The 13,074-nt window shown below is 42.7% G+C and overlaps 1 protein-coding gene across 3 annotated transcripts in view; it reads left to right on the top strand.

The window, feature by feature from the left end:
• TNIP3 (TNFAIP3 interacting protein 3) overlaps positions 1-13,074 on the top strand; it is a 48,320-nt gene that overhangs the window by 25,185 nt on the left and 10,061 nt on the right. For all 3 annotated transcript variants that reach the window (XM_059843711.1, XM_059843709.1, XM_059843710.1), the window contains 6 exons: positions 2,883-2,969; positions 4,412-4,501; positions 5,074-5,139; positions 6,022-6,153; positions 8,248-8,376; positions 10,607-10,723. In XM_059843711.1, coding sequence (XP_059699694.1) covers positions 2,883-2,969; positions 4,412-4,501; positions 5,074-5,139; positions 6,022-6,153; positions 8,248-8,376; positions 10,607-10,723 — 621 coding nt within the window. The remainder of the gene's footprint in view (positions 1-2,882; positions 2,970-4,411; positions 4,502-5,073; positions 5,140-6,021; positions 6,154-8,247; positions 8,377-10,606; positions 10,724-13,074) is intronic.

The following is a 13,074-nucleotide window of genomic DNA, read 5'->3' as shown; positions in this document are numbered from 1 at the left end:
CCAGCACTCTAAAAATGAGAACTCTTATCATCTTGTGGTGCTGAGGCTTGTGAGAGGGTTCAGTGCTGGCCACAGCTCCAAGGCTCTGATTTTTCTCCCACTGCAAGCTTCCCAAAGATGTCTAAAAGGTCTTTATGCTCAGGAAGCTCAGGTCATGCTAGAATACAAACTAAAATATTTTTCCTTTTTCAACAGGACATTCAAAGAAAACAAAACAACAATCTCAAAGCTGCTACTAATCGAAATTACAGAGTATCATGGAAATAAAATAGAAATTAATAATAGACTTCTAAGTTGTTCTAAGATGCCACTTGGGAATTAACTTAGGAAGTGTGAGGGGCAGCAAATTCTCCCATTTACTTCCTGAGCAGTTTTTTCCATACCTGGCAGATTTTTAGGTTTGTGACTGCATTTACAGTCTGATTGACAGCTGGAATTTTCCAAGCAATTTAAAACTGTGTGTTTTGCTCAGTAGCTTCAGACCAAGTATAAATGCTTTAAAAGATTTGTGGGGCTTTTTGAATTCTGAAACTTGATATGTCTCAAAGTGTATTTCTTTGAAGGATTTCTGTATTTCTCAGGTTTCTGCAGTGTTGTTGTACAACCAAGCTTTTCTTGATAGCAGTAAACACAAATGTCGTGTCTTTATCCCTATGATATCAATGAAAATTAATTTTGTCTTCTCCTGCTCTTTCTTTTTGGTGTTATTAATTTTTCACAGAGACAGGCAATGATTTTGCTTCAACCTCCCAGTTTTTGCTGGAATAATGCCACCACCTCTGAACAGACTGAGTTTTTGTTCCTTACTCATTGGCATTTCTCCTATTCATACAGATCTCAGACATACTCTTCTCTCTCCAATCTGTTTTTACATGGCAAACAGTTATCCCCATGGATGCTAAGCTGGATGAGACAGGCACTGAAAAGTACTTCAGTCTTAGTTCTATTCTGTCTAATTTTGTCTAGAATCGTTCACTTTAAGTGATCATTATTGCAGCCATGAAGAAATCACTAACAAAGGACTTGGTGTTCTGATGTCCAGGTAGCTTTCCAGGAAACTACTCAGCCCTCCAGGAAACTGTTGTGACCTAAATTACAGAATCAACCAAGGTCTCAACCTCATCCTCTCTTCAAAGTAATTTGAGCATTAATATCTTTCAAGTGGGAACTGTGATTCATGAGTGGGGTGAGCCCTGGGTTTGCTCCTCTGTCCCCACTGCAGGGACCGCTCAGCGCCTCACTCACCGCATCCCAGCGTGCTCTTGTGAGGAAACCAGAAACTGGGGCTGCTGCACCTTGCAGGCCAGACCATAAAATGCAGCTGTTCAACCTGAGCTTTCTCCAAAAGTGAACGTGCTGCTGGGGTGGGGATGAGACTGGTGAGAGTGGGAGCTGGGCAAGGGACAGAGTCTGGGCTCGAGGGGCATCGCCCTCAAGAGCAGACGTGCGATGTGGAAAGTTGCTGATTGTATTTTGATTAATCAGATGCCCAGTGTTGGTGCTGTCCTGCACCATTTTATAGTCTTCAGTGCTGTACCTGATATGCTCAATATCTTGTTTTGATATAGGTGCAGATGAAATTCTTCCAATTTCTTCATTAAATTAACCTCTGGTTTTGAACTTTTCTCTTAACACACCACAAGTTTTCCGGCTGCTTCATAAACCAGGAGAAAAATGGAACGAACCTCAGGGTAGCAGGACGTATTTCATATGCAAATATTATAAGATAGCTTTCTTCCAAGGTGGGGGTTGTATCTTGCAAAAGAGGAGTTGCTTAGTCGCACATTGTGAACCAGAGATCTGGAATGTGGCTGCAAAATTTCAGCATTTCACAGGATTTCTTTACTTTCTCTAAATCTGCTTTTGGAAATGGAAAGAGGAGTTTCTATTATTCTCTGTCAAATTTCACCGGCTAGCTTTCATTTCATTCCTTCAAAAGGAAATAAGCAACCTTTGCTGCCACTGCAAAAGCCATAGCCCCAGAGATCTTTGCACAATAAGGAGCAGAATTATTCTTTTATGCCTCCCTCTGAAATCCGTTATTATTCAGAATTCCAAGACTGAAGACGAGAACATTTTGCACTTTTCTGTTTCATTCTGACTTTGTATAGGAAGTCTGTGGAAGCCTTTTCTTTGTTCATCTTTTCTGTGAGTTTCACTTGGTAAGGCTAACATCTTCCTCCAAATGGGAAACTGAGGCACAGGTTTGGAGTGTTGGGTACCTTTGAGTGCCCAGGTCTTGGGTGTCTTGAAGCTGGATCCGTGCTCAGGTAAGGCAAGTGGCAGAAGTGCAGATAAAAGATCTGTCATTCTTCATCTATGTGCAGCTTTTCTTTGGGGAAACAAATCAATTTTCCAGTGTTGGTTTTCCCCTAAACATCTTGGGATGTTTGTATGGGGGTGCTTTTCCCTGTAGCTGTTAACAGACTTTGCTCTTGCTCCTTTAGAAGCATGACTCACTCATTTTTCTGTACTGATAGTTCACTCTTAGTGTCAATAATTGTAATTACTGAAGTCCTTTTTTATAACTGGAAGCAGGGATAGAAAAGCCTGTCCACTTATTTACTGAAAAAGCAAATACCCTTCCTTCCCTTACATGCAACTTCCTCTCTGGGGGGAACTGGCCAGGCAATTGTGATTTCCATGCACACAAAGCTGAGAGCTGCCTTGCCTGGCACATTAGTCATAGGCATTGTGCTTCATCCATTCTGGGAAGCCCCAGCCAGGAAGGAGGAAAAGGTTAAAATCAGAATTCCACCCCTACTTTCTGGACTGTGGCTGCTCCCACATGTAGCACTCCTGGATCTTCTGGGTCTGAGAGCAATTCTCCTGCTCCTTTAGCCAACATTAAAATCTGTTTGATTGCTCTTCTTCCTCCAAAGAGCCACAGTGAAGGAAGCGCTCCAGGCCGGCTTGGATGCACCTGGGCAGGTGGGAGTGACATGGAAGCTCCTGCAGAACCATTGCAGGTAAGGGGCTGTGTTGGCTGTTCTCTGAAGTGTTTTCTGATTAACAGGAGCTGGTGTAGGTCACTTTGTAGATTGACATTTATGGACTGATCTTCGTGCTCTACTAGATTTTTCTGAGTTATTTAAACTGTGTAAGAGTGGAAGGACATGTTAGAAATATTTTTGCAGATGGCATTCTTAGAAAGAAGCCCTTTCCTAATGGAGTTTTTTGCCCCCCAGAAGTTGCACCAAGGGTGCAAAGTGGGAGTGGCCCCACAACTTGTGTCAGCAGTATTTGGGCTAGTTGGTGCCAAGTATATGTGGAGTTGTTAGATTTTTGAGTTGTCCTATTCACTTTATTACTATTCTTAAACATGCTCTTCACTATATGCCTAAGGCCCAGACGCTGAAAGCAATTCAGCATGGGAATAACTCCATTAGCTGCCAGGTATTGCTTCAGATACTCTAAATAAAACATGTCAGTGAGCTACAAGAAGAGGGATTAAGTGTTTTCTGGCTTGGAAGTCAAGGGCTCCACATCAGAGTTCAGCAGGACTGGCCATGGGGCAAATATGTGGTTGGGATTTTTGCCTTAGAAAAGACACAGCAAAACTGTCCTTTGATCTTCATTGGTATTCAGCATTAAATTCTGTATCTACAGAAAATTTATTCCAGACCTCAGAAGAGCTCACACCATTATTCTTGTTTTTCATACAGTGGTTGAGAATTTAGGGAGGGAAACAAAAATGCCTGAGCATGTGTCTGACCAAAGCATGTTCTATTTTTATGAGGCTGTCTCTTTTTTTCCAGTACAGCTCTCTCTCTCTCTATTGCTAATAGATCACATGTTTGTTTTCATGATTATCCATAGAAACTTCTTGGAAATTATGATATAGAACACTGCCATTATAAAAGTGAGGGTCTAGCTGCTGCTGTCCTTCATGGGTAAAACTCCACACTTGAAAAAAATGGAACAATTGCAGTCTGGTCTAAATTTCTCCAAATGGCCTATTTGTTTTTTGTGCTGCTTGCAAGCACTTACCAGGGGGCAATCCTACTAATTATTCTAGTTCTTGTAAATGAGGGGAATTACTTCCACCCTCTCCAAGTCATGCTCAACTCTTGTGGCTTGTACTACTTGCTTGCATTGCCATCTGCAAGGTCATTAAAATCCTCTTCTGCGTTCTGTGCCTCAGATGGTACAAATAGATACAATTTTGGTTACTTCGGTGGCTGTTTGCATAATGCTTCAATTAAAACACAGCCTGAGTGGGTTTAAAGCAGATGTGTGCTCCAGAATCAGCTGCCAGCAGGTGTGCAGGTGTTTAGATACAAATTTGGTGTAAGAAAATGTTTGTTTCAGTTTCTTTATGTGCACCTGTCAGGGTGGATGGGAGCTTTACATGAGAATCTTGAAGAGAACAGGCCAGAAGCATTAATTTCTGAGCTTTGCTTTTCTCCAGTCAAGGCACACATTATTGACCAAAAAGAAGCCTTTATCATCCAGTTCTCTGGAGCAACAGATCCTCACACTGGAAAGACAGAGACGAGAGGTAATCCTAAATATTCCCTTAAGCACGTGGTGACTGATTGTACCATGCCTATGGATCTGGAAGAGCAGAGGTTTATTTAGTACAAAGGGCAAATTTTATCAATGACCACTATTGCTAAAGGCCAAGGAACAAAAAGCAGGGTTTGCACTCAGGAGTATCCCAGTCAGTGGGGGTCTTCCATTCATTTGTTTGAAGTCAAAGACCTTTTAATTGGAAATATGTTCATGGAACTTGTAGAAAACTAGCAGGAAAGCCCTTGGCCATTTGGGATTTGAAGCTTGGGATTTGTGCAGTGTTGCAGATGATCCACCTGTAGCTTGTTGTGTGTTTGCATGTTTCCTGAGTGCTGCTTCCTGGATGTTCATGTGCTTTAACCGAAATACCAAAGCACTGGCAGATGGGCTGCAAGGCTTGCCAAACCTTAAACTTGCTTCTTCTGAAATAAATGAACTGGCCAGATGATGAGGAGGTTGGGAACACTCACTGACAGAGGATTAGAATGCCAGTCTGTTTTTGATTTACTGAAAATGTTGAAATAAGTGTTATTAACTGTGCCTTCCTGGTAATTACAGCTTTTGGAGGTGAACAAGCAATGGGATCATCAATTTAGAAGTATGAAACAGCTTTATGAAAAGCAGGTAACAATGCTGACAGCTTCTGTTGCAATATGTGTGCCACCTGCTGACAGTTAAGTCTGTGTTTAAACACCAGCCAGCCATAGCCACGGTAAATATCTTACTTTGTCTTGAGCTCAAAAATTGAAAAAGCTTCATCATATAAAAGTGAAGCCAATGTGTGTCAGTCTTCAGTAGGACAAACTAACCAGAGAAGCAGGGTGTCCCTAAAACAGTGGGTCATTGTGGACATGATAGCAGAGATCTTCATGCCCTCCACACTGTAGTGAAATTTGCATGTAACTGAGAGCACAATTAACTGAAAATCAGCCTGGTGTGCCCAGCCCCTGATGCACATCACCACACTTATGCTGGTTCTTGTCCCATCTCTTGTGAAGTCTGGGTAAATTCTCCATGAAAGTTGCCCTCTGTAAGCAGAGACTCTCATAATGAATTATAAAGAAATATTTAGGTGTCTGTTTTTTTTCCATCCAAGATCCAATGACATAGCTTTTATTCCCTGCTTATGGCTGTGTGGTGTCATTGCTGCAGACATTATCACCAGCTGCCTGGTGAAGTTCAGTGCCTACAATTTTCTCTGGTATTCCAGAACCCAGGTTGGTTCACTGACTGACACTTCTCATCTACTGTTTCCTGCTATGAACAGGAAGTTCATAGAATGAATTCATGTGCTTATCAGGAAAAATTTCTCTCCAATATTTTCCAGAAATCTTGCCTGAGATCTGAATCATTCCTTTCCATTTTCCCCCCAAAGAGAAGAGGAATCCAAATGGCTCTTCCTCATTTACTCTGGAACTGTGTTATGCCTCTGGCTCATCACCCTGAAGGTGCTGTGCCTCTCAGAATGCCCAGTGAGCCCAGCATGGTGTGTCACTTGCTTTTCAGCTGGCAGAGATGAAGGCAAGGCTGGACGTGTCGGAGAGGAGAGTGAGCGAGCTGGAGCAGGAGAGGCGCCGGCAGCATCCAGAGGAGGAGAGGTGGCAAGTGCTGGGCAGGGAGAGGCTGCAGCAGGAAAAGGTAGGAGGGTGCCCTGTGGCTCCCCTTGTGTGCCCTGTGCTGAGCTCTCTCTTGTCTTTCATCTTTTCCCCCTTTGCGTGGGTTGTGCACAGCCCAGAGGTGAGACTGTGGCTCCTCAGTATCCTACCCAAGGCTGCTGGGCTGCCTCATCACAGAACTGTGTGTAGAGAAAGAGTCATTTCCATATGAGTGGCAGAGAGCACAACATCAGTGTGTGGGTGTGGGGGAGTCAAGAGCAGGTTGATTTCTGCTGCACAGATTTCCCTCCTCACAGTTCAGCTCAGGGGCAATTTCTTTGTGGAGGGAAATGCTGCAGTTATTTCAAAGGGAAGAGGAACAGCAGTGCAGATGTTACACACAGTGCCTGGCAAAAAATACTCAAGGTGTGAATGCAGCTCCAGCCCCCCAGGTTTTGGTCTTGACAGCACAGGCTGTCATACATGTGCAGCTGTCTCAGCTCCCTGCAAATATCAGTGACACTGTCAGTGCAGTTATCAGAGCTGCAAGTGTCTGGGCTGACCAGCTGCTCCAGAGTGGTGTTCACCTCACCCTCAGAGTGGCTGGGCTGCTCTTTGAGGACTCCTTGGGCACTGGCTCTTGTGGTGGGCTTTTGCATCTCAATTTAGATCCCTGAGCTGGATTCCCACCTCAGTAAAACCACCAGCCTGAATGATGGGCACCTACATAAAACTTTGTGCTCCATTTTAGGAACCTCACAGAGTGGTGCTTCCTGTTCTCATTCTGCTTCATGGTGTCATCTACTTCATGACCTCTGGTGAGAGTGTCTGGGTGGTGATAATGGCTGAAGTTGGGCTTCTCTATTCACATGGTAACCTGAAACAAGTTGCATCACTTCCAGGCTCAGATGAGATGCAAGTTAGCTGCTGCAGGAAAAGAAATGCAACCCCCTTAGCTTACATCTGCAAAAGCACAACATCCATCTTACTTGCTTATCAATTTGTCCCAGCTAAGCACATACTTGATTCCAAATCCATAGAGCAATTTACATGTTTTAAGACAAACTGTGTTATGTACTTGCTGAATCACTGCCTGTATTTGCTCTGAGTGTTGATTCACTGTGAGACAGTCCATCTTTTTGTTCATGTTACTGCCTGCCTTTTAATGTAGGATACCTGGGAAAATAACTACCATTTTATAAAAATAATGATGAGTAGTACACTTTCTATGATTTTTTTACTGCACACCTGGATAATGAACTAAATGACAATATAGTCCAATTTTTTTTTTTTTTTTTTTGTGGGAGGAATTAACCAGCATTGAACTTTATTCTTAAACCAGCAATTTCTTGAAAGTATCACGTTCAGCCAGTAAGTGCTTGTCAGCTTGAGCTAGCTGCTGGATGTGTTCCTATACTTATTGCAGAGATACCCTGCTAGTCTTGCCTGGTTTTTGGAGAAAATGAACTGTCCCAGCTGACTTGGAGCACAGCAGAGTCAAACTTCCTCATGTATAAGCAAGTTACTCAGGGGTGTTTTTCACTGGCTCAATTAGCACACAGTGATGAATTTCTGATGAGCCCAAATTGTGACTGGCTGCACAGAGATGAGCCTTTTACACAGAAAAAATCCCATTCCTGTGGTGTGCTGTGCCTGTGATTGTTGGATCTCACTTTTTTATTCTCATAAAGCAGCTGCAGAAAATATCTGAAATACTTTTTTTTTTTCATCTTCAAGTTTGTATGGCACTGGGTATGGCTGGGCCCTCCACCAACATTACCCCTGGTCTTATCCTCTGAGTACATAAGAGAAATGCAGGTCTGGGGTAACTGGATGTGATTTTGATCTGCTTGGCCTGCCAGCATTCCCATGCCTTTGTGCAAGTGCAGAGAGCAGGGGTTTAGTCTGGTTTGTTGTCTCTGTCTTCTCATATGGTGAGTGGTCAAAACAATTTCTACAGGCTTTATCATATCCGGGTGTGCTAATGATCTGCCTTCCTGCTGCCTCCCTTCCCAACTGTGTTTGGGACAACAAAAATGCAGCACATCTGTCAGACAGAAGATTATTTGGAAAATTGTTCTTGAAAAATGCTTCCATCTGCATTTCTGCAGCATCTCTCTGTGTTTTTGCATCCCAGAAAGATACAGAGGTCCTTAGTGAAGCTCTCCATGAAATGAAGGAAGAGAACAGGCTCCTGAAGCAGAAGAATGCCTCAATGACCAGGAGGAAGGAATACTATGAGAGTGAAATAAGTCGTCTCAACAAGGTAGGAGCAGGAGTGAGCTACTGATTCCTCTAATTCTAGGATCTCTGTTGTCACTGACCTACCAGATACCAGCTTTTCAGTTCTGGGTGAAAAACCTGGTGGCAAGCACAGGATCACCATTTGGGAGCTGGGGAAACGAGCAAGAGCTCACTTCAGCTCAGACCTGTGCATGCAGGGTCTCATTCCTTGGCAGGCAGCAGGGTTGCATTGCAAGGAGAAAAATTCAGAGAGTATTTGGCTTCTCCTGTGAAACCTCTCTACATGTCATGTCTAAGCCCCTTTTACATCCTCCCTCCTCAGAGCAAAGAGGAAATGGCACAAAGATGCTTCTGTATGCACCTAGTGAAAGACTGTGGTTGAAAAGAAAGGTCACACAGCTTAAAAACTCGTTTAACATGTATTCTGTGTTTGAGAATGATGGCTTCTCTTCAGAAGACATGGTCCTGTCCTAGTGCTTGAATCCATATGCACACATATTCCTACCTATAATATCATGTGTATATATGTCTCACTGAGGAAATTGTCATTAAATAGCTACATGGATTTTTTTTTTTTTTAAACTGAGGGAAAGTAATAAATGTAATTTTATTTAATCAAAAGATCACATAAAGCAGTGGGTGTTTTCTAACAATTTTGTATTTAATGGTGAACCACAAACACTTCCTGAGGAAATGCATTGCAGTAACCATTGCTGTGTAACTTGAATAAGTGCTTTAATAAGCTAAAGGGCCATGGTGTGCAAAAGTCAAGCCAAAAACATAATGTTGCCATAAGAAAAAGTCTGACAGAACCCATGGTTTCTAGCTCTTTTTGAAATGCATTGACAGGACTTGCTCAAAGCTCCAGTCTAACTTTAATTCAATGCCTTGTTTGTCAAACAACTTATTTAAATGTTATATTTTGCTGTCTTATGATGTGGCTGTAATAAGACAGATGGGGTATATAGACCATTCTTTTAAATGAAACATCAATTTCATATACACTTTCCCAACAGCAATTTTCTGATTTTCTGTCTGTTTGCATCCTTAAAATCTCACGTCATGAATACACATGAGACGGGAAGGGACCCCCTGTGCCCTTTTAACTTTAGTCCCCTGCTATTTGAGGTTCAGCTACTTGAAATTATTACAAATTCTCTGAAATCAACAACTTTTTCTTCTTTTTATGTGAATGGATAAAGCAGGGTCTCACAGTATTGTGTCCAAATACAATTTAAAAATAATCCTCCCCTTACCATTAACTTTTTGAGGATTGATTTTCCGGATTTTTCCTTTTTCCCCCCCATCTGTAATTCTGAGTTGTAGAACCTCCTCAAAAAGGTATTGAAGGGGGATTCAAAGGGGCAGAAGAGGGATTAATCAGTAATCAGGGTGTCTGTATTTTCACTCTCACAGTTTTAGGTTCAACCTTCTGAATGTATTGGCATGGAACACCAACTTGCCACCATTATAACCAGTTTCACTTCTGCACAATTCCTAGGGACAGCACCTCATCAGTTAAAAAGCATTCCTTTTCTATGCTTCCGTGGAAAGTGCTTGGTTTTCCTTGGGCCTTGGGTAATTAATACCAATCCTTGGATTACTTTGGATGCTGGTTCTCCTGCTTGGCCATTTCTTCCCATTTGCCTCTTCCCCCTCCAAATATCTTCCATCCTTCCTGCCTGAGTCTGGGAACAAGGGAGGGCTGAGGATCATCAGCATGCATTCAACTTCTAAAAGGGATGAAGTCAGGGATTCATATCTTAGGTGAGAGAATGAAAGGAACTGAATGGTATTTGTGCTGGAGTAAAGAAAATAATATATAATTATCATGTGTAGTTATAGACAGAGAGATGTAGGGGTGATTTAATTATTCCAGTCCAAGGGAGAGCTGTGTAGTACTGTAAAAATTAAGTCTGCAAAGAACTGTGGCAGAATTTCAGTGTAAAACGGGTAAGAGTGGTACCAGTGTTGTGTGTATTCGTAACTCCCTCTAGTGACAAGCTATGGAGACGACACGACTTCCTCTCAAAGAGGAGGGTTTGCTTTGCTCCTCGCGAAAGAATTCCTACTTTTAGTGCAAAAAACGTTTCAGTCAGACTTTACTGTAGTAAAGTAGGTTTATATCCAGTGTATATAATTGAAGCTACTACAAGGGAAGGGGAAACCTCTTCCAAATAATTTTAAAGGATCTTTTTTTCTTTCTCATGTAGTGAATCTCTGTTTAGTAATTTTGCTGTTTGATGTTGCAGGCCCTTCTGGACACGTTGAAAAAGCAGCACCCAGCTGTTGTTGAGATTCCTCCAGGGAAGGGTGACAGGAACAGCATTGAGGAGATGAGAACCCAACTTGAAGTTCTTAAACAGCAGGTAAGAACAGCTCAAGAGAGCCTGGATGGATTTCACACAGCATAATTCTGCTTTCTCTCCCAGGGATTGTGCTTGGTAGACTTGCTGTGTAGAGCTTCTGAAGGGAAGAGCCAGTTTAGCCACAGCCCCTTGGAATGATATTTCCCCAGATGCTGTCATCACAGCAGAGTCCACAAAGTGAAACTGAGTCCTGGCAAAGGACTGGAGCAAGGACTTGTGGAGGACTCAAAGCAGCAGAATGGCTCTCCTGACTCCTGGAGGTGTCCTGCCAGCTCTCTGTTAGGGGCTGGATGTCATCCAGAGGGAATGCTAAATTTCATTAATTACTGGTTGTGTTTTCTGATCCTTTTATCTTACAAGTTGCCAGTGTAGAGAATTATCCAAAGATCCTAGTCTTGGAAAACTAGAGCATTGGCACTGCAGTTTTTCTAAGTGTGAGGCAAACCATTTGCATTCATAACCTGCATCCCAAGGACTATAGATTTGTATTTATTTACTTTTTAATCTTTGTTCTGAGTAACTCAAATGCTTTGTGTGCTGTTTTTCTTTCCATATGAAAGAATCTGTTTAAAAACAATATAGTTTTCAGATAATTTTAACACTTCAGGTCTGTTGTCCTGGATAGTGTCAGGGTTAACATTATTGACACACAAATGGATGTGATCAGAACGGGAATTTTATTCAATGGGAATAAAATACTTGTTTCTGTCACGTTTGACAGCAGAGCCAGATTTTGCTCTCTAATGTAATGCTTGCCACATGCTGGAGAACAAAATCCTGCACTTGATTGTACAGTAATGAGTTATTTCGTTCTACACAATAAAATAGAGTAAACCAGTTTTTTTTTCCAATTCTCATGGGATATCCATTTTATGAATGTGTTTTTCTAGTTGTATAAATCAGTACAGTGAGTCCAGACTTCCTTCTACACAAAATGGAGCAGAGGGCTCTAACTGGATGGAGGAGGGACTCCTGGGACAAAGAGTGACGTGGCAGAGTCCCACAGGAGCTTGGCTGTCATCAGCCCATCCCTGGTCACAGCAGTGGAGATGAAGGCATCCATTCCTTGGAAGGTGTCCCCTCTTTCTCAGGGCAGCAGGATAAATGACAGAACTGTGCCAAAGAGGTGTCCTTGCAGCTCCAGCAGATTGTACAGCTGGGGAGTGGGAGGGAGGTGGGGCAGCAGAGCAGGAATTGGGAGAGAAGAAATGAGGAAACACTGAGAATTGTATAGATGGACCAGGGATGCAAGGATGTCTGCAAGTGACAGTTTTGTCTCTGCTTTGGAGGGTCAGGAAAAGAATTTATAGAGCCCTGTGCTAACCTTTTTCTTCCCCTGAGGTATGAACATTTTTCTAGTCCTTCTGTGAAGTCATAGCGCTGCTTCCAGCAAAAAGAAAACTGGATCTCTCCCATGGGCAGGGCATGAGCCACAGCAAGCAAGTTTTTTGGGAAGAGACTGTCAGCAGGCTTTAGTGAGCAACCAAGAGGACATGAAAGGGCTTCTAGAAGTTCTGGTGGTGGTTCCCACCCAAAGATGGCTTTGCTGTTTTTTGTCAGTAGAAGTGCCACCAGCCTCCAGCTTCTCACCAGGTGGATGCCTGCCCATTAGCTGAAGAATTAAGGCAGTCATCTTAACACCAAATAATTTATGGATTTGTGTTTTGTTTCCAAATCTGTGTACTCGCTGCCTGTGCCTGGGGTGGTCAGATACTTTAATGGGATGAAGCTCTGTGATTCCTGACCACACAAAAAAGAGCTAAGCCACTGCATCCTTCAGCATTTGCAAGGCAGCTTATTTTCTAGGAACGGGGTCAAACATCTGTATTTCCACTGGGAATTGTGTGCATACCATTCCACTTGGAATTGTGTACATTATGCTCCCCTCTGCCTCTACACTGGGCTGGGGAGGTTCTTCTCTGACTCCTTGCACCTGAGATATACAGGAGGGAGTTAAAAGTGCCCATAACTGAAGAGAAAACTGGGAAAATGCTGGTAAAATGTTTCTCCTCCTACTGCTAATCCCTTAAAAAGATGGCTACTAGTATTTGCTATCTCATTTCTAATGTTTGAAACTGGTATTTGCCAGTCAGCTTTTGGAGTGCAAGGTTGTACAAAAAAAGGCACTGGGGACTGTTTCAACTTTCAATTTCAGTTTCAATTGATGAGTGCCGCTGGAGCATGGCCATTAATTGTCACTTTGTGTCAGTCCCAAAAAAAGACCTGGGAAACTTTTGTTTGGAGGATTGTAGGGAGCAGGGATCCCCGTGGAATTCACCCTTCTGCTTGGGCAGTGTTTAGAAAGCAACCAAACCACCAAGTGGCCCTGCTGAAGCTCACCCACAGTTCAT

Source organism: Haemorhous mexicanus, chromosome 4, assembly GCF_027477595.1.
Source record: "Haemorhous mexicanus isolate bHaeMex1 chromosome 4, bHaeMex1.pri, whole genome shotgun sequence".
Lineage (NCBI taxonomy): Eukaryota > Metazoa > Chordata > Aves > Passeriformes > Fringillidae > Haemorhous > Haemorhous mexicanus.
Note: the sequence above shows the minus strand (reverse complement) of the source record. Positions and strands in the feature narration are given on the sequence as shown.